At 44.6% G+C, this 25,136-nt stretch overlaps 1 protein-coding gene across 3 annotated transcripts in view; it reads right to left on the reverse strand.

Moving 5' to 3' along the window:
- Positions 1-25,136, reverse strand: part of CDK12 (cyclin dependent kinase 12) — a 293,902-nt gene that overhangs the window by 117,545 nt on the left and 151,221 nt on the right. For all 3 annotated transcript variants that reach the window (XR_011025139.1, XM_068262657.1, XM_068262656.1), the window contains exons 5-10: positions 22,915-23,085; positions 21,761-21,950; positions 21,622-21,678; positions 19,276-19,377; positions 19,083-19,160; positions 12,130-12,246 (exon numbers count right to left, since the gene is read on the reverse strand). Coding sequence is in view for 2 of the 3 variants with exons in the window: in XM_068262657.1 (XP_068118758.1) it covers positions 12,130-12,246; positions 19,083-19,160; positions 19,276-19,377; positions 21,622-21,678; positions 21,761-21,950; positions 22,915-23,085 (715 nt within the window). In the remaining variant the exon portion in view is untranslated. The remainder of the gene's footprint in view (positions 1-12,129; positions 12,247-19,082; positions 19,161-19,275; positions 19,378-21,621; positions 21,679-21,760; positions 21,951-22,914; positions 23,086-25,136) is intronic.

Raw genomic sequence — 25,136 nt, forward strand, 5'->3', positions numbered from 1 at the left:
CTTTTACCTACCTGGCGCTTCTGCCAGCCCCCCTGCGCCATCTCTGAACAATCCTCCGGTCCCCGTAGCGGCTCAGTTTCTTACAAGGCGACAGCCATTGTGCCTGTGTGGCCCTGGCCGTGCGCGTCCTAATTCGGATGAGAAAACCTCATGTGGCGGCGGTCCGGAGAATTGTTCATAGACGACGCGGGGAGGCTGGCAGAAGCGGCAGGTAAGCAAAAGGTTTTTTTTAAAATCATATTTCAGTTCCGCTTTAAGCAAATTTATGCAGCATTTTGGGGCCAGCTACAGCAGATTCTTCAAGGACACCAGAAATGAGGGATATGCAAGCAGTCACATTTGTTTCCTTTTACACGATACCAGCTGCCCAGCGTTCCGGCTGACGTTTTGCTGCAGTAATGTCTGGATCCCTCACCTGAAACAAGCATGCAGTTAATAGAAAGTCAGACTTGAGATAAACATCTGATCTGCATGCTTGTTAAGGGCTAAAAGGCTAATGGCTAAAAGTATTAGAGGCAGAGGATCAGCAGGGCTGCCAGGCAACAATCCCAACCCCTCTATCTTCAGGTGGTTATAAGGATCTGCTGAGCTGCAGTGTTGGCCGCTAAATCAATCTCTTACCAGCAGATGAGGCAGATTGGAAAGCTCAGATGAACAGTGCTGACAGAAAGACTGACTTAACCACTTCCCGACCGCCTAACGCACAGAGGCGGCCGGGAAGTGGACCCCGCAAGGACCGCCGTATAGACAAATGGCGGCGGTCCTTGTAGGGGCATGGGCGGAGCGATCGCATCATCCGTGACGCGATCCTCCGCCTCCGCCTGGCGCCGCTCACCCGCCGCAACATCCCGCCGGCCATACGGAAGCGCCGGCGGGATGTTAACCCGACGATCGCCGCATACAAAGTGTATATTACACTTTGTAATGTTTACAAAGTGTATTATACAGGCTGCCTCCTGCCCTGGTGGTCCCAGTGTCCGAGGGACCACCAGGGCAGGCTGCAGCCACCCTAGTCTGCACCAAGCACACTGATTTCCCCCCCCCCCCTGCCTCAGATCGCCCACAGCACCCATCAGACCTCCCCCCCTGCCCACCCCCCAGACCCCTGTTTGCACCCAATCACCCCCCTAATCACCCATCAATCACTCCCTGTCACTATCTGTCAACGCTATTTTTTTTTTATCCCCCCCCTACTCCCTCCTGATCACCCCCCCACCCCTCAGATTCTCCCCAGACCCCCGTCCCCCCCCCCCCATGTACTATATGCATCTATCCCCCCTGATCACCCGTCAATCACCCGTCAATCACCCCCTGTCACTGCCACCCATCAATCAGCTCCTAACCTGCCCCTTGCGGGCAATCTGATCACCCCCCCCCCACACCAATAGATCGCCTGCAGATCCGACATCAGATCACCTCCCATATCCATTGTTTACATCTATTCTCTCCTCTAAACACCCACTAATTACCCATCAATCACCCCCTATCACCACCTGTCACTTTTACCTATCAGATCAGACCCTAATCTGCCCCTTGCGGGCACCCAATCACCCGCCCACACGCTCAGATTGCCCTCTGACCCCCCCTTATCAATTCACCAGTGCATTATTCTTCCCTGTAATAACCCACTGATCACCTGTCAATCACCTGCCAATCACCCATCACCCATCAATCACCCCCTGTCACTGCCACCCATCAATCAGCCCCTAACCTGCCCCTTGCGGGCAATCTGATCACCCACCCACACCATTAGATCGCCCGCAAACCCGCCGTCAGATTACCTCCCAAATGTATTGTTTACATCTGTTATCTTCTCTAAACACCCACTAATTACCCATCAATCACCCATCAATCACCCCCTATCACCACCTGTCACTGTTACCTATCAGATCAGACCCTAATCTGCCCCTTGCGGGCACCCAATCACCCGCCCACACGCTCAGATTGCCCTCAGACCCCCCCCCTTATCAATTCACCAGGGCATTATTTACATCTGTCCTTCCCTGTAATAACCCACTGATCACCTGTCAATCACCTGCCAATCACCCATCAATCACCCCCTGTCACTGCCACCCATCAATCACCCCCTGTCACTGCCACCCATCAATCACCCCGTCACTGCCACCCATCAATCACCCAGTCACTGCCACCCATCAATCACCCCGTCACTGCCACCCATCAATCAACCCCTAACCTGCCCCTTGCGGGCAATCTGATCACCCACCCACACCAATAGATCGCCCGCAGATCCGACGTCCGATCACCTCCCAAGTGCAGTGTTTACATCTGTTCTCTACCCTAAACACCCACTAATTACCCATCAATCACCCCCTGTCACTGCTACCTATCAGATTAGACCCCTATCTGCCCCTAGGGCACTCAATCACCCGCCCACATCCTCAGAATGCCCTCAGACCCCAGCCCTGATCACCTCGCCAGTGCATTGCTTGCATCTATTCCCCCCTCTAATCACACCTTGAGACACCCATCAATCACCTCCTGTCACCCCCTAGCACACCTACCCATCAGATCAGGCCCTAATTTGCCCCGTGTGGGCTCCTGATCACTCGGCCAAACCCTCAGATCCCCCTCAGACCCCCTTCCGATCACCTCCCCAGTGCATTGATTGCATCTATTTTCCCCTCTAACCACCCCCTGAGACACCCATCAATCACCTCCTGTCACCCCCCTAGCACTCCTATCCATCAGATCAGGCCCAATACAACCTGTCATCTAAAAGGCCACCCTGCTTATGACCGGTTCCACAAAATTCGCCCCCTCATAGACCACCTGTCATCAAAATTTGCAGATGCTTATACCCCTGAACAGTCATTTTGAGACATTTGGTTTCCAGACTACTCACGGTTTTGGGCCCGTAAAATGCCAGGGCGGTATAGGAACCCCACAAGTGACCCCATTTTAGAAAAAAAGACACCCCAAGGTATTCTGTTAGGTGTATGACGAGTTCATAGAAGATTTTATTTTTTGTCAAAAGTTAGCGGAAATAGGATTGTTATTGTTTTTTTTTCACAAAGTGTCATTTTTCACTAACTTGTGACAAAAAATAAAATCTTCTATGAACTCGCCATACACCTAACGGAATACCTTGGGGTGTCTTCTTTCTAAAATGGGGTCACTTGTGGGGTTCCTATACTGCCCTGGCATTTTAGGGGCCCTAAACCGCGAGGAGTAGTCTAGAAAACAAATGCCTCAAAATGACCTGTGCATAGGACGTTGGGCCCCTTAGCGCACCTAGGCTGCAAAAAAGTGTCACACATGTGGTACCGCCGTACTCAGGAAAAGTAGTATAATGTGTTTTGGGGTGTATTTTTACACATACCCATGCTGGGTGGGAGAAATTTCTATGTAAATGGACAATTGTGTGTAAAAAAATCAAACAATTGTCATTTACAGAGATATTTCTCCCACTTAGCATGGGTATTTGTAAAAATACACCACAAAACGCATTATACTACTTCTCCTGAGTACGGCGGTACCACGTGTGGCACTTTTTTACACCCCAAGTACGCTAAGGGGCCCAAAGTCCAATGAGTACCTTTAGGATTTCACAGGTCATTTTGCGACATTTGGTTTCAAGACTACTCCTCACGGTTTAGGGCCCCTAAAATGCCAGGGCAGTATAGGAACCCCACAAATTACCCCATTCTAGAAAGAAGACACCCAAAGGTATTCCGTACGGAGTATGGTGAGTTCATAGAAGATTTTATTTTTTGTCACAAGTTAGCGAAAAATGACACTTTGTAAAAAAAAAAAAAAAACAATTAAAATCAATTTCCGCTAACTTGTGACAAAAAAATAAAAACTTCTATGAACTCACCATACTCCTAACGGAATACCTTGGGGTGTCTTCTTTCTAAAATGGGGTCATTAGTGGGGTTTCTATACTGCCCTGGCATTTTAGAGCCCTAAACCGTGAGGAGTAGTCTTGAAACAAAAATGACCTGTGAAATCCTAAAGGTACTCATTGGACTTTGGGCCCCTTAGTGCAGGTAGGGTGCAAAAAAGTGCCACACATGGGGTATCGCCGTACTCGGGAGAAGTAGTATAATGTGTTTTGGGGTGTATTTTTACACATACCCATGCTGAGTGGGAGAAAGATCTCTGTAAATGGACAATTGTGTGTAAATTTTTTTTAAAAAAATGTCATTTACAGAGATATTTCTCCCACCCAGCATGGGTATGTGTAAAAATAAACCCCAAAACACATTATACTACTTCTCCTGAGTATGGCAATACCCATGTGTGGCACTTTTTTGCAGTCTAACTGCGCTAAGGGGTCCAAAGTTCAATGAGCCCCTTTAGGCTTTACAGGGGTGCTTACAATTTAGCACCCCCCAAAATGTCAGGACAGTAAACACACCCCACAAATGACCCATTTTGGAAAGAAGACCCTTCAAGGTATTCAGAGAGGGGCATGGTGAGTCCGTGGCAGATTTCATTTTTTTTTTTGTCGCAAGTTAGAGGAAATGGAAATTTTTTTTTTTTTTTTTTGGGTCACAAAGTGTCATTTTCCGCTTACTTGTGACAAAAAATAATATCTTCTATGAACTCATTATGCCTCTAAGTGAATAGATTTGGGATGTCTTCTTTCCAAAATGGGGTCATTTGGGGGGTATTTATACTATCCTGGAATTCTAGCCCCTCATGAAACATGACAGGTGGTCAGAAAAGTCAGAGATGCTTGAAAATGGGAAAATTCACTTTTTGCACCATAGTTTGTAAACGCTATAACTTTTACCCAAACCAATAAATATACACTGAATGGGTTTTTTTTTATCCAAAACATGTTTGTCCACATTTTTCGCGCTGCATGTATACAGAAATTTTACTTTATTTGAAAAAGGTCAGCACAGAAAGTTAAAAAAATCATTTTTTTGCCAAAATTCATGTCTTTTTTGATGAATATAATAAGTAAAAATCGCAGGAGCAATCAAATAGCACCAAAAGAAAGCTTTATTAGTGACAAGAAAAGGAGCCAAAATTCATTTAGGTGTTAGGTTGTATGAGCGAGCAATAAACCGTGAAAGCTGCAATGGTCTGAATGGAAAAAAAGTGGCCGGTCCTTAAGGGGTAGAAAGCCCTAGGTCCTCAAGTGGTTAATATTTACAACTTTTGAGGATGGTCTATGGGGGTATTTCGGGGATATTGAGGTATATATAGTAATAATCAAAAGAAAGGTCACATGCAACTATAAATGTTAAAACCTTCAATTTTTATTTTAACAGATTAAAAGATTACACAAATAGTACAAAATAAACAAATTAGTCGGTTCATTGAGCCAAACCACAAACGTTACAATAGTGGATATCCATACCTAAAACCTATTATGTGGGATACTATAGTGATCTAAATGAGTGGGCGTATACTCCTCTGCTGATCACTGGATATATATATATATATATATATATATATATATATATATATATATATATATATATATATATATATATATATATATATATATATATATATAGCGCAATTAAAATGTCTCAAGGCCTGGCATAAGCTTGACACGTGAAGAAAGGAACTTCCTAACTTCCTCAGGAGATATTCGGCTCTTGAGTGGAAACAAATAAGGCTACAAAGTATAGAAACATACACGTATTTCAAATCCAATCTTCAAATCCTGGAGTGGATAATGGTGGTGGTGAGGGGAGGAAAAGGAAAGGGGCGAGAGAAAATGTAGGTGAGAAAGAGGAAGGGAAAAAACTTGCTGTATCTACCATTAATTATCGTGTAAGTGTGGTCATGAATTTAATGCCACAGATAAATTGTGCACATATAAAGGTAGAACCCCAAAATGAGATGTCAGAAAAAAAAAAAGTGTGAACCAACACAATTGATTTTCTTCTTTATGGGTTGGACTATTCACAGATGGTCTTTGCTCAGGGTTTCACACTGACACCCAATGTTAGGGTTCTACTTTAATACATACACGATTTATCTGTTGTGTTACATTCTTAACCCCACGCATAGGATAACTGGTGGTGGATACAGGGAGTTATCCATTCCCTCCATCTTTCTAGCCTACCCCCATTTTCCCTTTCCCTCCCATCCTGTAGTAAGATATTGGAAACAAATAAGCCTACAAACTATACAGGGTGGGCCATTTATATGGATACACCTTAACCACTTGCCGACCGCCTTAAGCCGATGGGCAGCGGCAAGGGCTGGGCCCAAACGACCGCAATACGCCCATCGGCGGTGGGCGTGGTTATGCGGCGATCGAGTCATTCGTGACGCGATCAGCCGCCGGCGACAGGCTCCGCCCCCCCCTCGCGCTGTAAACCGCCGGCGGGTTACTAGCACCCGGATCGCCGCATGTAATAGGTATAATAGGCTTTGTAATGTATACAAAGCCTATTATACAGGCTGCCTCCTGCCCTGGTGGTCCCAGTGTCAGAGGGACCACCAGGGCAGGCTGCAGCCACCCTAGTCTGCACCCAAGCACACTGATCTCCCCCCCCCCCCTGCCCGCCCACAGCCCCCCTCAGACCCCCCCCCCCCCCCCCCGCCCACCCCCCAGACCACTGTTTACACTCAATCACCACCCTAATCACCCATCAATCACTCCCTGTCACTATCTGTCAACGCTATTTTTTTTTAACCCTAAACTGCCCCCTGCTCCCTCCTGATCACCCCCCCCCCCACCCCTCAGATTTTCCCAAGACCCCCCCCCCCCCCGTGTACTGTATGCCTCTATCCCCCCTGTAATAACCCACTGATCACCTGTCAATCACCCATCAATCACCCCCTGTCACTGCCACCCATCAATCAGCCCCTAACCTGCCCCTTTCGGGCAATCTGATCACCCACCCCCACCATAAGATCGCCCGCAGATCCGACGTCAGATCACCTCCCAAGTGCATTGTTTACATCTATTCTCTCCTCTAAACACCCACTAATTACCCATCAATCACATCCTATCACCACCTGTCACTGTTACCCATCAGATCAGACCCTAATCTGCCCCTTGCGGGCAACCAATCACCCGCCCACACGCTCAGATAGCCCTCAGACCCCCCCCCCCCCCTTATCAATTCGCCAGTGCATTATTTACATCAGTTCTTCCCTGCAATAACCCACTGATCACCTGTCAATCACCCCCTGTCACTGCCACCCATCAATCACCCCCTGTCACTGCCACCCATCAATCAGCCCCTAACCTGCCCCTTGCGGGCAATCTGATCACCCACACCATCAGATCGCCTGCAGACCCACCGTCAGATCACCTCCCAAGTGCACTGTGTACATCTGTTCTCTCCTCTAAACACCCACTAATTACCCATCAATCACCCCTCGTCACTGCTACCCATCAGATTAGACCCCTATCTGCCCCTAGGGCACCCAATCACTCACCCACACTCTCAGAACGACCTCAGAGTCCTCCCCCCCCTTTTTACTGTATACATCTATTCTCCCCTGTAATCACCTGTCAATCACCCATCATTCATCACCTGTCACTGCCACTTATCAGATCAGCCCCTAACCTGCCTCTTACGGGCATCTGATCACCCTTCCACACCATCAGATTGCCCCAGACCTACCCTCAGATCACCTCCAAAGTGCATGGTTTACATCTGTTCTGCCATCTAATCACCCACTGATCACCCATCAATCAGCCCCTGTCACTGCTACCCATCAGATTAGACCCATATCTGCCCCTAGGACACTCAATCACCCGCCCACACCCTCAGAACACCCTCAGACCCCAGCCCTGATCACCTCGCCAGTGCATTGCTTGCATCTACTTCCCCCCCTCTAATCACTCTTGAGACGCCCATCAATCACCTCCTTTCACCCCCTAGCACACCTACCCATCAGATCAGGCCCTAATTTGCCCCGTGTGGGCTCCTGATCACTTGGCCACACCCTCAGATCCCCCTCAGACCCCTTTACGATCACCTCCCCAGTGCATTGGTTGCATCTATTTTCCCCTCTAACCACCCCCTGAGACACCCATCAATCACCTCCTAGCCCTCCTATCCATCAGATCAGGCCCAATACAACCTGTCATCTAAGAGGCCACCCTGCTTATGACCGGTTCCACAAAATTCGCCCCCTCATAGACCACCTGTCATCAAAATTTGCAGATGCTTATACCCCTGAACAGTCATTTTGAGACATTTGGTTTCCAGACTACTCACGGTTTTGGGCCTGTAAAAATGCCAGGGCAGTATTGGAACCCTACAAGTGACCCCATTTTAGAAAAAAGACACCCCAAGGTATTCTGTTAGGTGTATGACAAGTTCATAGAAGATTTTATTTTTTGTCAAAAGTTAGCGGAAATTGATTTTTGTTTTTTTTTTCCACAAAGTGTCATTTTTCACTACCTTGTGACAAAAAAAATCTTCTATGAACTTCTATGAACACACCATACACCTAACGGAATAACTTGGGGTGTCTTTCTAAAATGGGGTCACTTGTGGGGTTCCTATACTGCCCTGGCATTTTAGGGGCCCTAAACCGTGAGGAGTAGTCTAGAAAACAAATGCCTCAAAATGACCTGTGAAATCCTAAAGGTACTCATTGGACTTTGGGCCCCTTAGCGCAGTTAGGGTGCAAAAAAGTGCCACACATGTGGTACCGCCACATTTGTCACAAAGTGTCATTTTCCGCTAACTTGTGACAAAAAATAAAATTTTCTATGAACTCACCATGCCTCTCAGTGAATACTTTGGGATGTCTTCTTTCCAAAATGGGGTCATTTGGGGGTATTTATACTATCCTGGAATTTTAGCACTTCATGAAACATGACAGGTGGTCAGAAAAGTCAGAGATGCTTCAAAATGGGAAAATTCACTTTTGGCACCATAGTTTGTAAACGCTACAACTTTTACCTAATCCAATAAATATACACTGAATGTTTTTTTTTTAATCAAAGACATGTAGCAGAATAACTTTCGCGCTCAAATGTATAGGAAATTTTACTTTATTTGAAAAATATCAGCACAGAAAGTTAAAAAAGTCATTTTTTTGACAAAATTCATGTATTTTTTGATGAATATAATACAAACTCGCAGCAGCAATCAAATGGCACCAAAAGAAAGCTGTATTAGTGACAAGAAAAGGAGGTAAAATTCATTTAGGTGGTAGGTTGTATGACCGAGCAATAAACCGTGAAAGCTGCAGTGGTCTGAATGGAGAAAAAGGCTGTGGTCCTTAAGGGGTGAAAAGACTGTGGTCCTCAAGTGGTTAATAAAATGGGAATGGTTGGAGATATTAACTCTGTGGCACATTAGTATATGTGAGAGGGGAAACTTTTCAAGATGGGTGGCGACCATGGCGGCCATTTTGAATCCAACTTGTTTTTTCAATAGGAAGAGGGTCATGTGACACATCAAACTTATTGTGAATTTCACAAGAAAGACAATGGTGTGATTGGTTTTAATGTAACTTTATTATTTAATGAGTTATCTACAAGTTTTTCTTTGTTTACAGCCATTGACATGTCGCCAAGATTAACACATGAGGAGCGGATACAAATTGCGTTGATGTCTGGTGAACGCAGTAACCAAGTCATTGCAGCAGACTTCAATGCAAGACACCCTATGAGACCACCCATCTCCCATGCTACAGTTAGCAAACTGCTTGCTAAGTTTCATGAAATTGGTTCAGTATTGGATTTGCCAAAAGGTGGACGCATGAAATCTGTCACTAATGAAGAACCATCAGTGGCTGTCCTAGCTTAATTCAGCAAGAGCTCACAGCGTAGCACTCGCCGCATGTCACTGGAGAGTGGCATTAGTCGAACATCGCTTCGGCGGATATTAGCTACTCACAAATGGCACCCTTACAAACTCCAGCTCCTGCTGCATCTCAACGAGGATGACCCAGATCGGCGCACTGAATTTGCAGAATGGGCAAAACAAAAATTGGAACAGGACCCTCCATTTACGCAGGAGATTTTGTTCAGTGATGAGGCAAACTTATGTGAATGGTGAAGTTAACAAACAAAACCACCGCTATTGGTCTGACACTAACCCAAATTGGATAGTTCCCTCCTGGTATATGGGGTACAAAGATAGTGGGGCCATTCTTCATCAATGGAAACCTCAAGACCACTGGATATGCGAAATTGCTACATAATGATGCGTTTCCCTCTTTACACTGAAACGGGTACGTTCCCTGAGTTTTTCCAGCAAGGTGGTGCACCACCACATTATGGGCGTCAGGTCCGAGCATTCCTAGATGAACAGTTTCCTGGAAAGTGGATTGGTCGTCATGGGCCAGTTGAATGGCCCCCAAGGTCTCCCGATCTGACCCCCCTTAGACTTTTATCTTTGGGGTCATCTGAAGGCAATTGTCTATGCTGTGAAGATACGAGATGTGCAGCACCTGAAACTATGGATACTAGAAGCCTGTGCTAGCATTTCTCCTGCGGTGTTGCTATCAGTGTGTGAAGAGTGGGAGAAGAGGGTTGCATTGACAATCCAACACAATGGGCAGCACATTGAACATATTTTATTAGTGGTCAGAAACTTGTAAATAACTCATGAAAGAATAAAGTTACGGTAAAATCAAGCACACCATAGTTTTTTCTTGTGAAATTCCCAATAAGTTTGATGTGTCACATGACCCTCTTCCTTTTGAAAAAACAAAAGTTAGATTCAAAATGGCCGACTTCAAAATGGCTGCCATGGTCATCACCCATCTTGAAAAGTTTCCCCCCCCTCACATATACTAATGTGCCACAAACCGGAAGTTAAAATCACCACCCATTCCCATCTTATGGCCCACCCTGTAGAAACATACATGTCACAAATCCACTCAAGAGCCGAATACATACATATATATCAGTAGAAGAGTATACTCACAATTATTTAGATAAACTCTAGTATCCCACTATTTTTTACTTATTTTACTGTGTGTAACATCTTTCTACCTTTTAATCTGTTAAATAAAAGTTAAAAGTTTTAATATATAGTGGCATGTGACCTTTCATTACTACATACACCTCAATATACTCCCATAGATAGTCCTCTAAATTTATAAATATTGAACCAGGAGGAGGGGTTTCATACTGTAACGGACATAGTCTTAATATAATAGTGCGTACTTAATTGGTCTAAGATTGAAAAGTCACTTTTAATAATAATACATATAATAGTGTCTCAAGTAAAAATGGTTGCAAAATAACGGCACCAGAATATTAGATATTCTACTATAATTATAGTAGAATATAAGTAATTTTACAGATATTTTACAATGTCCTAACCTAATCCAATTCTCACAGAGAAGCCTCCCTCGAGGCCCAACACTAATCCATCCCCTCCCCCCCCCAGGTGGTGCCTAATGGGTACCTAACACAAAAAAAACCCCTGTAGGGCAGCTAACCTTAAACCCTCCTCCCCCCAGGCTGATTCTTGGTGGGCGCCTAACTTTAGCCTCCCACCACCATAAGTGCCAATAAAAAAAATAAAAAAAAAAGGCTTTGTCCGTAAATTTGGGCATGGGACTCATCCAATAGCAGATGCCAGGGCCAATCCCAATGCAAATTGCAGCTACAAACAGCGGGTACCTCCAGCATGGGTGGCCCTGGTATCCCCGCTATTTTATCAGGCAAGTCCCACAACTAAATGTGCAGTCATAGCAGATTTTTTTATGGGCGCCTACGGCGCAAATTTAACAGCGACCCATGAAGGGAGGAGTATGGACATCTTTCAGTCCAATAGAATTGTACTGTTTGCTAAACAAGTAATGGTACTACAAAATGCAGCTAGTCAGGTAATTTTAATATGTCTATGAAAAAAGGTACTGGCATAAAATGCGCAGAGCACTTTCATTTGCCAATTAATCCCAATTTCCTATCACATGCATTGAATTAAAAAAAAAAAAAGTGGGGCTTTAATGAAGGTTTTACAATGCAAGTAGAGCTTTCAATGTTATGAAGTGATGAGTGTAAAATACTAAGAATAATCTTAATGTAAGGGGAAATTCTGAAAGAAACAAAACTGTAGTAATGAAGTGGGAAAGAAGAAAACTGAAGGGAATAACAGACATTGCCGCTCTGCTCCATGGTGGCATACCAGTTTAATTTCTGAACAACGCTTACATATATTATTAAAGATGGGGGAAAAAAAAACAACACAGAAACAAAATACTTACAAAGAGAATTCCTCCCGTAACCGCCGTCTATACTGCTTCTTCGGCTTCATGGTGTTGAAATATGGTAATTTGATAACATCTGGCCAGACAGCTGGACAAGGGCTTCCACAGAGACGGCTGTGATTGGAATATGCAAGAATACCCGTAGGGAATTAAAACATTACATGTGCTCATTACATACAAAAGCAGATTTTTCTTCTCTCTTAGGAGGCATGTTCATACAGTGTGCTTGCTTCATTTATTACTCTATTCTTGCGTCACCAGGAGCAGCTATCTGGCTCCCGTTCTGACTGAGGAAGGCCAACTACTCACTAAATGCAGTAGAAGGAAAATGTAGAGGTAAATAATATCTTCTGAAGTCTAAACTAGTAGATCAAAAATGGTAAACTTTCAAAACCGCTCTGTTCTCTTCATCAGGCATAATATGATACAGAAAGGTGCTGCTTTCGCCCATGCAGTCCTGTGTTCAGTCTGTTTCACAATACATAAAGTATGCATGCTCAGTACTTGTATCACTTGTGCACAGAGATCATGGACAAGCATCTATCAGTCACAGGTATATAGCGCCATGCCAGAAGTTAGAAAAAAGTGGGTGTGCTTGCACCATGCAAAGTCTTAGGCCCCCTTCAGGACTCATTCACATCTGCTGCGCTGAAAAACCGTGTGAAAACGCGTGGTAAAAAACACATTGCGCTGCGCTTCTTTAAGGCACGTTTTGCTTAATGTAGCAATAGCAGTTGTCAAAGCTTTGTTTTTTTATGTAAATGTTTTTTTTTCCAAATAGGGGTAAAAAACGCACGCGCTTCTATGCGCTTGTACGCGCTTCTATGCGCTTAACCACTTAACGACCAGCCAATGTCGATAGCCAGCGGCAGGTCGCAGTGGTATTTCCATGGAAACGGCCGCTCGTTCGAAATGTAAACACGCGGGGAAGAAATCCTCAGTGTTTACGTCGCACGGCGCTGCTGTTGGAGATCGGCGATTCCCGGCCTCTGATTGGCCGGGGATCGCCGGCATCTGATAGGCTGAAGCCTATCAGAGGCGGTACAGGACGGATCACCGTCCTGTACCGCCCATAGTAAGGAGGAGAGGGAGGGCGGAATAGCGCTGCGGAGGGGGGCTTGGAGGGGGGGGCTCCCCCTCGGCAGTAGGCAGCGATTAGACCCCCGCCCCAGCAGGACATCCCCCTAGTGGGGAAAAGGGGGGGGGGGGGAGTTTGATCGCCCTGCCTCAAACCTGATCTGTGTTGGGGGCTGAAGAGCCCACCCAGCACAGATCACCAAATAGTCAGCCGGTCCTTATGTGGTTAAAAATCGCACCCATTCACTTGCATTGATGTGCGCTTTACAGCTCACCGTACAGAAATGCATGCAACACTACGCTTTTGTAACGTTGCTCAGCGCAGCGCATAGATGTGAACCAGCTACATTTATTTACATGGGAAAATCAATACCTTGCTGAAAGCACAGGGCAGTGCGCTGTGAAAAGCGCACAGAAACAGTCCTGATGTGAACGAGGCCTTACACTGTACAGGTTTTTTGCATAGCAGTGCATTGTGAAGAAGATTTCAGTTAAGACTCGTATAGTGGGAACTGCGCCATAGGAAAACATGGGCATTACTTTGAAAATCAGCTTTCTTTCAGTTATGACAGAGCAACAGATTAACCTGCTGGGCGGTCTGGACGAGCACAGCTCGTCCAGTACCGCCGGAGGCTGCCGCTCAGGCCCTGCTGGGCCGATTTGGCTGAAATAAAAAGCAGCACACGCAGCCGGCACTTTGCCAGCCGCGTGTGCTGCCTGATCGCCGCCGCTCTGCGGCGATTCGCCGCGAGCAGCGGCGAAAGAGGGCCCCCCTAGCCGCCTGAGCCCTGCGCAGCCGGAACAAAAAGTTCCGGCCAGCGCTAAGGGCTGGATCGGAGGCGGCTGACGTCACGACGTCGGCTGACGTCGATGACGTCACTCCGCTCGTCGCTATGGCGACGATATAAGCAAAACAAGGAAGGCCGCTCATTGCGGCCTTCCTTGTTTATTCTGGGCGCCGGAGGCGATCGGAAGATCGCCTCCGGAGCGCCCTCTAGTGGGCTTTCATGCAGCCAACTTTCAGTTGGCTGCATGAAATAGTTTTTTTTTTATTAAAAAAAAACCCTCCCGCAGCCTGCCTGGCGATCTTAATAGAACGCCAGGCAGGTTAAGAGTAAAAGGGTCCTTATGCTGGGAATGCATGATGCGATCCAGCGGCTCGATTAGCCGCCAGATCGACTCCCGCCGCGTCCCCCCGGATTGATTCCCGCTCATCCCTGCGGGCGCTCCTTTTCTTCAGCTCGTTTCTTCTTCCATTGTCCGCCCGTGGGGATCAAGCGCAGAATCGATCCAGCGGGGTATCGGACACATCGGAAATTATCAATTGAGCCATCAGCAGCTCGATTGATAAGGAGAAACGAACCGTCTATGCCCAGCATTACTCACGCTTTCCCATCTGACATGAAACTAGCTTCTTAGATTTAGATAGCTGTAGGGATATGGCTTTACAGGTTGTGATCATACAACCTTTAAACCCACATGACTATAAGCCAGTCTCTGCTCCAATGCTGAACTGGAGTATGAATGCTGAGAGCCAGGAATCAGGGCTGCAGTCGGGTTTCCAGTTGGAAAGGTTACTAACTTAAGAGTGACCTGCTCATAGCCTTATTTTACTAAATAAGCACTATAGGGAGGAAGACGGTAAGGAAGTGTACAATATAGCCTGACACCTTGTGATCTCTGTGTCAAGTTTGACACCGCCACTTTATGGGACTTTTCCTCAATGGGTGGGGCTGCTGCCTGGCTTAGGTCATCCTGCTGTAAAGACTGCAAAGGCGCCTTCAAAAACCAATACTACTGGCTCCGATACCTCTGCCGTTTTCTGGAGACTTCGGATTCATTGGTAGCTACACATTCTTCAAATGTCTGAATTCCAAAATCTGATTATTTATATTATGGTGATATAATGAATTCAGGGTATCAGTAAAAAAAATGTTATGAACATAATATGCTATAAGGCAGTGGTCTTCAACCTTTTCAGCACATGTACCCCTTTGTGGGTCATCCCTAAGCAAACGTACCCTCTACCAAAGAAGGCGGCGCGCCACGGCGAAAAAAAGTGGGTGTAGCCAGGACATGATGTGGGTGGAGCCAAATACTAACAAAATACCGGTGCAGTAGTCATGCAGTATAACAGCACACACAATGAAAATCTATGGGCCTCAGCAAGAAAAAAGATTGAAAAAAGAACAAATTGTACACTTTCACGTTTGTGGTGATGCGCTGGGCAGGAGTGACAGTACAATTACCTTGCACTAGTCACGCAGTACAAAAGCACACACAAAAATCTATGGGCCTCAGCAAAGAAAAAGATTGAAACAAAAAAAAGGACAGGTTTTTTTTCCACCACCAGCCTACCAATCCACTTAATAATAACACCCCTCCTTCTCCTAATAACAGCTTTTATAAAAGCCTTTGGGATTAGTATTTCTGATACAGTGATGCACAGTGAGAGCTCCCTCTCACACGTCCAGCCACATGCAGCAACTGCAAATGGCGCTGGACGGAAGAGCCTCTGCCACCTCCTTTGCCTTCCCTTCCCGTGGCCTGCTCATCTATTCCTGGCCACAGGAAAATGGTGGCCGGAGCAGATCTATTCCATTCCATTTGCACTATGCGTCTCCATGGTAGGCAGACAGCGTGTGATACACTGACGTGTCATGTTACAATGAGCACGTCATGCTGTTATCATGGAGACACTACGCAAGAAGCGGCAAGTGCGCAAGTATTAAGAGTGGCTGGAAAGTGTACTGGTTAAGGGCACCACCTTTGACATGGGAGACCAGGGTTCGATTCCTAGCTAGGGTCAGTACCTATTCAGTAAGGAGTTCAAGGCAAGACTCCCTAACACTGCAGGGTGGCCTCTTGAGCGCGTCCCAGTGGCTGCAGCTCTTGAGCGCTTTGAGTCCGCCAGGAGAAAAGCGCTATATAAATGTTCGTATTATTATTATTAACCCCCGCTAATCGCCCGCTGGCTCCTCTGCAGGGAGGGAGGGGGGGGGGGGAAGAGGAATCTGCAGGGCTGTGGAGTCAGAGTCAAGGAATCGGAGCAATTTTAGGTACATGGAGTCGGATGTTTCCTAAACTGAGGAGTTGGATGATTTCTGTACCGACTCCACAGGCCTTGGTGGGCCAGATGAACAGCGTACATGGGCCAGATCCGGCCTGCAGGTTGTCATTTGCCGAGCGCTGGTGTAGATGAAAGCCAAGATTCTCAGCTTTTCAACGATATGTAGATTTCCAAAGGGGAGAAAATATCTTTTAAAGGACCACTATCGTGACAATTGTAAAATTTAAAATACATATAAGCACATACAAATAAATACATTTCTTTGAGAGTAAAATCAGCCATAAATTACGTTACTCCTATGTTGCTGTCACTTTAAGTAGGTACGCTGGCCAGCATCTTTGTATAAATCCTTTTCAAGCAGTGTCTTTATAAAGAATAAAAGCCTTGTTGAGAATCCCCCATGAGCGGATGGAATAGTCCAAAACATGTTGGTTTTGTCAGATTTCTACTACCTACTGCAAGTGACAGCAAGATGGGAGAAAAATAATTTCCAGCTCATTTTAATCTGCAAGAAACATACTTCTCTTTATTTACATGTTAAATTTAATATTTTTTGTGATAGTGGTCCTTTAAATTGGGGGCAGTCAAAATCCAAGCCAGGTAAAAAGGGCACGGCATGGCCGAGGACATTTGGGTGCCCCCATAGACCACAATGTAAATTACTGCTATAGTGGCGCTCAGTGAATAATTTGAGCTTCAGAAAAAGATGGAGCCCAAATTACAATAAAAACAGTAATTCAGCAGCCAGCAATAGCTGGAAGCCAAATTGCCTCTTACCCCACTGTATGGTGCGCCTTGGAGGGTGGGGATTAGTAATTAAAGCCGCTGGGAAATTTGCCACATCAGGGTCAGAAGCTTTTCGCCTTCACCCTGTGCCCAAATTTCCCAGAACCCTTTTTACATGTGTGACAAAATTGGCAGAAAATACACCGCACCACTCTGTTTTTACCTCAGCAGTGTTACCTACGAACATAGCATATTTCTGTATCCAATGCTGTCCATGTCTTCAGTGAACACAGTCTTTCAGGTACATCACAAATAAACACCTTCGTGCAAACCAATAATTTATGCTGTGTCCTTTATTTAAAGTGTTTTTACTTTCGTTAATGGTGCGGTCACAAAATTGTTTTCTTTGATAGAGTTCCTTTAACCAGGGCTCACCAATTGACATTAGAGCAGCATGGCAAAGCTTAAGAAGTTTTTCAATCCATAACTGCAGTTCAGTGAAAGTTTTAGGAGCTTTATGGTTACTACACTGCTGTAACGCTTAACACAATTTACCCTATCCAGGGCAAGTTTCTCGAAACAAGATCTGCTCTTGACAAACCTTGCAGCGGAAGGTCTGCCACTACCATCACCACTAAAAATACTGAACACTTAGAGCAAGTGTTCCTGCAAAGCCAGCGAAACGCTAATGTGAGGGCTGCACTGAAATTAATAATCCCCTTATATTTGTATAGCGATTTTCTCCTGCCACATTTAAAGTGCTTGTGAGGCAGCCACAAGAGCGCACTCAGTAGGCAGTAGCAGTGTTAGGGAAATTTGCCTAAGAAACTCCTTTACTAAGTAGCTGCTGGCTTACTGAACAGGCAGAGAAGAGATTGAAACCCAGGTTTCCTGTGTCAGAGGCAGAGCCCTTAACCAGTACACTATTCAGCCACTGTTAAATTAAGCACACCTTGTGACCTTGTTGGACTTTATGAAAACCAAAAGCCACCAGGACAATAACCAGTCGCAGCTTGAGAAAGATAAATACACAGGGCCTGCAACAAGGCTTGCGTCCAAAGGTGGCTGAGAGTTATTAAAAATGTAGGAGCTCATGTGGAAGTCTACAACTAGTCTTCAAAACGTGGCAACAACTTTTCTGTTGATGCCATGGATATGGATAAACTCCATTTCTTCTGTCGTTTTTAAGAAATGTATTTGAGGTGTGAAGTAACTTTTGGCACACACTGTATTTATTGGCTTAAAAGTTATGTAAAGAGAATCACTTAAACAAGGGTAGACTTCCAAAGATTAATCTTCTAGACGTTAAATTAACCAGAGGTAAGGGAAGCAGAAGAGCAGGTCAGGTAGGAAGTGAAAGGTCACTTATACAGCGATTGGGCGACTGAATTTCAGCATAACCACACGGCAAGCAATACTGTACAGATAAAGAATATATAAATATATATATAAATATATATATAAATATATAAATATATATATAAATATATATATATATATATATATATATATATATATATATATATATATATATATATATAAATATATATATATATATATATATATATATATAAATATAAATATATATAAATATAAATATATATAAATATAAATATATATAAATATAAATATATATAAATATAAATATATATAAATATAAATATATATAAATATAAATATATATAAATATAAATATATATAAATATAAATATATATAAATATAAATATATATATATATAAATATAAATATATATATATATATATATAAATATAAATATATATAAATATAAATATAAATATATATAAATATATATAAATATAAATATATATATATATATATAAATATATATAAATATAAATATATATAAATATAAATATATATAAATATAAATATATATAAATATAAATATATATAAATATAAATAAATATAAATATAAATAAATATAAATATATATAAATATAAATAAATATATATATATATATATATATATATATACATATACATACATACATACACACAAACAGACTTAACAGCATTTGCTTCCACAGCCAGTCATCAACTGAACGAATAGTTACCTTATAAGTTCTAGTTGAGCCAACTCCTGGTTAGCCTGGAATATTGGTTTCTTCATGAACAATTCACCCAAAATACAGCTGGGAAAAAAAGTAAGTCTATAAATTACTCTGGGGAATGGCACACCGCAGAAATACTACAAAACAAGCACATCACAGTTCTTCAATAATCAGTACAACTGGAACATTCACTTACCCACAGCTCCATACATCTATGGCAGGGGTGTACCGCTCCTCACCCAGAAGCAGCTCTGGCGGTCGATACCACAGTGTTATCACCTTATTCGTGTAAGGACGACTGCAAAAAGACAGGAAATCTTATCTAAGCATTAAACAAGTCAAACTAACAATGCTAATTAATAATAACCCATACATTATCAATGAACTATAAGATTCACATTGGTGAAGTTTAGTACTCAAATAAATATAAATAGCATGTGCAAATTACCCAATCTTTCAGCTCTCAGATAGGTCATGCATAAACTTGTCTGTTGCTTAGTACACTTGTCTGCTGCTTACACAGGTGATAGCCCACCATTACACCTAACAGTGGGGGACTCGCCAACTTAAGAAAGACAAAGGTTACTTAGGCTATGCATAATTGTAAGCGGAGTCTCTATGTTTGGTACCTGTATAGTGGCATGCAGGTGGTTAACCAGGCAAAAGTGAAGAATTGGGATGTTCATAGCTTGCAATTACCACCACAGGACCAAGCTCCAGATGAGCTTTAATGACGAAACTAGCTGGACGGTCTGGACGTGGTGACAATGTAGCAAGTGTAACGGAGATCTGATACACTGCAGAGTTTGCGGAGCTTGGTGGCAGAGTGGAGAGAGGGATGGTACTCAGCCATAAGCCTACAGGGAGAGCCTGCATGTAGCCGAAGTGTATTGGTATCCCCTTGTGTGTGCTGGTGTCATTGGAACCCTTTATGAAAGTAAAAAGCTGGGAAATGTTTACACTATGGAGGCTATTTGTCTGAGATGACTGTGTTGGAGGCTGGAGCTCAGAAACAACATGGTGGTTTGTGGTGAAGAAGACCCTAAACTTCCGATCTGCACAGCTAGACCCAGTCATTAGGGTCCTTCAATTTGGCGAGTTCCCCACTGTTGGGGGGTGGGCTATCACCCGTGCAAGCAGCAGACAAGTATATTAAACAGACAAGTTTATTCAGGACCTATCTAAGGGCCAAAAGTAAAAACTATTTGCGCTTTACGTAGTTTAAATGTATTTGAACATTATTTAAATCATTAAAAGGGAGGCGCGACACCTGCACTATTTTGTGACACCTGGTATATATTTTGGCCAAGCGTAGCATTGACTGGATAAGTATTAACATTTTGCTAGCACTTTCCAGAAGGTTTTTTTCTTACACTCCTTTTAACATCTTGGTTTCATTATTTGGGAGCCGCCAATATGTTAGATATCGTGTTATGCAGAATCTATAGTGTTACGCTCAATCTGGAGCTGTCCAATATTCCTGGAACGTTTTGTGTATTAAGCCAAGTCTTAAGTTGGGTGTTGTCGTCTGAGGCGGTCAGTCGGGCCATCTGTACCAGGAATCTAGCACGTGTACAGCCGCCCCAATGCGTCACTAAAATACAGTGGTGGATTGCATTGGCAGAGTGTACTACTGTTCTGCTCCCTACCATGGCCTCCAGAAGCTGCTCCATCATGTCGTCCTCCCTCCATAGAAAAATAACACATTGCTTGACATTAGTGAAGGTATCTGTATGGCAAATTGACTCAACTGTCGCCCAAGGGATCCCGTCCCTACTTGTAACCAGGGCTGTGGAGTCGGTACAAAAATCTTCCGACTCCAACTCCTCAGTTTATGAAACCTCCGACTCGGGGTACTCAAAATGGCTCAGACTCAGACTACTTAGTCTAATACTTACCAGGGCTGTGGATTATATACAAAACACCCGACTCAGACTCCTCAGTTTATGAAATCACTGACTCAGACTACCCAAAATTGCTCCGATTCCACAGCCCTGCTTGTAACAATTCTAGTTCATATGTACACACCCTTAGACTACCCCTTGAATGCTTGCAGGACAGTGCAAAGTTTAATCATGTTACTCTGTGAATCCATTCTCACACCTGATAAAAAGGCAGACAAATACACACTATAGCAACATGTCTATGCAGTAATATCCTCCCAGGCTCCATAGTAGTTAGCAGCTGAATTACATAACATTTGTAGCAACTGCTTAGCAGCTAGTCGCAACTTCTAGATCACCCATGTCACATGGTTCTTTCAGCATTTTAAACTGTACATTTTTATTGATATACAGCATTAAGTTTCAACCTGTGAAGCTGGAGTTCTGCTGTAAAGAGTATTAAAGTTAACTACATGCTGAAGAATTAGACAGGTTTTGGAAATGTTCTGTGATATTGACATAAAATGTGTAAAACGAGACTGCTCAAGTTCTCAAAGTTTATATGCTTGCCTGGCGCCCATATATTGTTCAGATACTGCTACAGATTAGTTATCTCTAATAAAAAGGTACAAACAGAATAAGTTCCATTTTTTGATTACCTTTCTTCTGAGTTGTACAACCGTGCAAGTCCAAAATCTGCCAGCTTGATTTGTCCACTGTAAAGGAGTACACACAGTGAGATTGTGTTTAACTACACGCAAGCAGTTTACAAGAGAAATAATCCAGAATATCAGTTACCTGTTATTCAGAAGAATGTTGGAACACTTGATGTCTCTGTGAAGGAAATTCTTCTTGTGACAGTAATCCAGTCCTTCCATGAGTTGTTTCATAAAGGACTTGATATGGTCTTCTGAAAACTGTACCAACCCAGACTCTAAAAGTCCCATCAAGTCATGGTCCATGTATTCAAACACCAAGTAAAAGGCACCTAAAAACGGGAAGCAGTATTAGAGAGGAAATACTGACTATTATGCAATTGAGTCTAACATAACAGATTTTTGAGGGTATGAATACAGGCAGGCACAATTTGACCACAGTTAGAGCATTGCAATAAACCAGTGTGGGTAACAACATAACTATGAACATGCATACCAACATGGTCAGCCCAACTGACCACCTTTATATAAAAAAAAAAAAAAAAAAAAACACCTTTAGAGGAATCATTAGGGGGATAGGAGGAGAAGTGCTACCTACCCAGGGCTTCGTCCAGCCCCAAGCATGTCCCTCGCCTGCGCAGTACGCTCCAGTCCACGTGGCGGTGATCGACAGCGCTGCTCGCACAGGTGCAGTACAGGCCGACCTCCGAGTCAGCCTGACGTCATCGCCGGGGACCGGGAAGCTTCACAGGTGAACGGCTCACCGCGGAGCTGCAGCGAGGGACATGCTGGGAGCTTGGGGCTGGACGAAGCCCCGGGTCAGTAACACTTATCCTCATATACCCCTGATGACTCCTTTAAGTGTACCTGAGATACAAAGAAATAAAAAGCATTTATACCTACCTGGGGCTTCCTTTTAGGCCATAGGCTCTCTCACCAGCCTCCCGAGCCTTTCCAATTCTCTGCTGGCTGGCACGGTCTCTTTATTCAGTCGCCCCCAGTGGAAGCGTACTGCACTTCCATGCACCAACTGGGGGCGACTAAAGAAAGACTGGGCTGTGCAGCAGATGATTGGAGAGTCCCAGGAGGATGGCGAGGGAGCCATAGGTTTAAAGGCAGCCCCAGCAAGTATAAATGCTTTTAATTTTTTCAATCTCAGGTTTCCTTTAAGCTATGTTGAATTGAGGCCTACATTATCCAGATATCAGATCATTGCACTACTTTTCTGTAAGCAGCTGAATAAAGCAAAATATACAGTAATATGCTGTCAATACACAACTTCATTTTCAAAGTCACCTCTGTCTTTCTTAAAGTCCAGTGCATCCTGCTTATCCGTGACAATTTCTTTCATATTAACAACACTGCGATGAATGAGTTGGCGAAGGATCTTAATCTCTCGGATAGCAGTAATAGGAAAGCCCTCTTTCTCATTGTCTAGACGGACTTTCTTCAAGGCCACGAGTTCACCTGGAAGAATAACAATAGGCATCAAATTAGCCTATTCCATGTTCTAAAAGTAGTTCAATTATTGAGATTAATTTATAGACCATATTACTGAGTGTCCTGAAATAACCCCAGCATAATTGTCATAAGCGGTTAACTTTTTCCTTCTAGCTTTTCTGTGTAACAATGTAAGTGGCTTCTCTATCAAACATGGCGTTGCTCTCTGTCCACAACTCAGCTTGCTGGAGGCTCACACAGAGTTGATCAGTGATGCTCCTACTGTCTTGTTCTGGGGAGTTTGCAGTGTGCAAAGAGACATCTGTTTCTTTCTGCTGCTTTGATATGAGAAGGAGTTGTCTGCTTGCATGGCTGTGTTTAAAAGGAACCCAAGGTGAGAGGGATATGGAGGGTGCCATATTTATTTCCTTGTAAACAATGCCAGTTGCCTGCCAGCCCTTTTGATCTTCTGGCATAATAAGTATGAGTCAAAATCCTGGAACAAGCATATGGCTAATACACTAAAACCCGAGTCAGCTGAGTACCTGATTTGCTGCTTGTTCAGGGTCTATGTCTAAAAGTATTAGGGGCAGAGGATCAGCAGGATAGCCAGGCAACTGGTATTGTTTAAAAACAAATAAATATAGCAGCCTCCATATCACTCACCTCTGGTTCCCTTAAGCCCCATCCACACCATACAATTTTTTGAGTGATTCAATCAATTCAATTCAATCAGACATGTCCGATCGGGATTCGATTGCCATTGTTGTGCAATGGCGAATCGAATCCTGATCAGACAAGTCAGATTGAGTCGAATCGATGAATCAAATCGCAGAAAAAATTGTATGGTGTAGATGGGGCTTTAACCACTTGCCGACCGCCCACAGCCGATGGGCGGCGGCAAAGTGGATCCTTAACCACTTGCCGACCGCCTACTTCATATTGGCGGCGGCAAAGTGGCAGCCCCAGGACCACGTAACGCAGATTGGCGTCAGGTCCTGGGGCACTCTCTGGCCGGGGATCGCGCGCTGTGATGCGCGCGCATCCGCCGGCAATAGGCTCCGCCCACCCGCGACGTCAACCCGCCGGCCAATCGGAAGCGCCGGCGGGTTGTTAACCCGACGATCGCCGGATAGGAAGCGTATAATACGCTTTGTAATGTTTACAAAGTGTATTATACAGGCTGCCTCCTGCCCTGGTGGTCCCAGTGTCCGAGGGACCACCAGGGCAGGCTGCAGCCACCCTAGTCTGCACCCAAACACACTGATCTGCCCCCCCCCTGCCCCCTGATCGCCCACAGTACCCCTCAGACCCCTCCCTGCCCACCCCCCAGACCACCGTTTGCACACAATCACCCCCCTAATCACCCATCAATCACTCCCTGTCAACGCTATTTTTTTTTTTGTCCCTAAACTGCCCCCTGCTCCCTCCTGATCACCCCCCCCACCCCTCAGATTCTCCCCAGACCCTCCCCCCCCCCCCTGCGTACTGTATGCATCTATCCCCCCTGATCACCCGTCAATCACCCGTCAATCACCCCCTGTCACTGCCACCCATCAATCAGCCCCTAACCTGCCCCTTGCGGGCAATCTGATCACCCACCCACACCAATAGATCGCCCGCAGATCCGACATCAGATCACCTCCCAAATCCATTGTTTACATCTATTCTCTCCTCTAAACACCCACTAATTACCCATCAATCACCCCCTATCACCACCTGTCACTTTTACCCATCAGATTAGACCCTTGCGGGCACCCAATCACCCGCCCACACGCTCAGATTGCCCTCAAACCCCCCCTTATCGATTCGCCAGTGCATTATTTACATCCGTTCTTCCCTGTAATAACCCACTGATCACCTGTCAATCACCCCCTGTCACTGCCACCCATCAATCACCCCCTGTCACTGCCACCCATCAATCAGCCCCTAACCTGCCCCTTGCGGGCAATCTGATCACCCACCCACACCAATAGATCGCCCGCAGATCCGACATCAGATCACCTCCCAAATCCATTGTTTACATCTATTCTCTCCTCTAAACACCCACTAATTACCCATCAATCACCCCCTATTAC

Source organism: Hyperolius riggenbachi, chromosome 12 (assembly GCF_040937935.1).
Source record: "Hyperolius riggenbachi isolate aHypRig1 chromosome 12, aHypRig1.pri, whole genome shotgun sequence".
NCBI lineage: Eukaryota > Metazoa > Chordata > Amphibia > Anura > Hyperoliidae > Hyperolius > Hyperolius riggenbachi.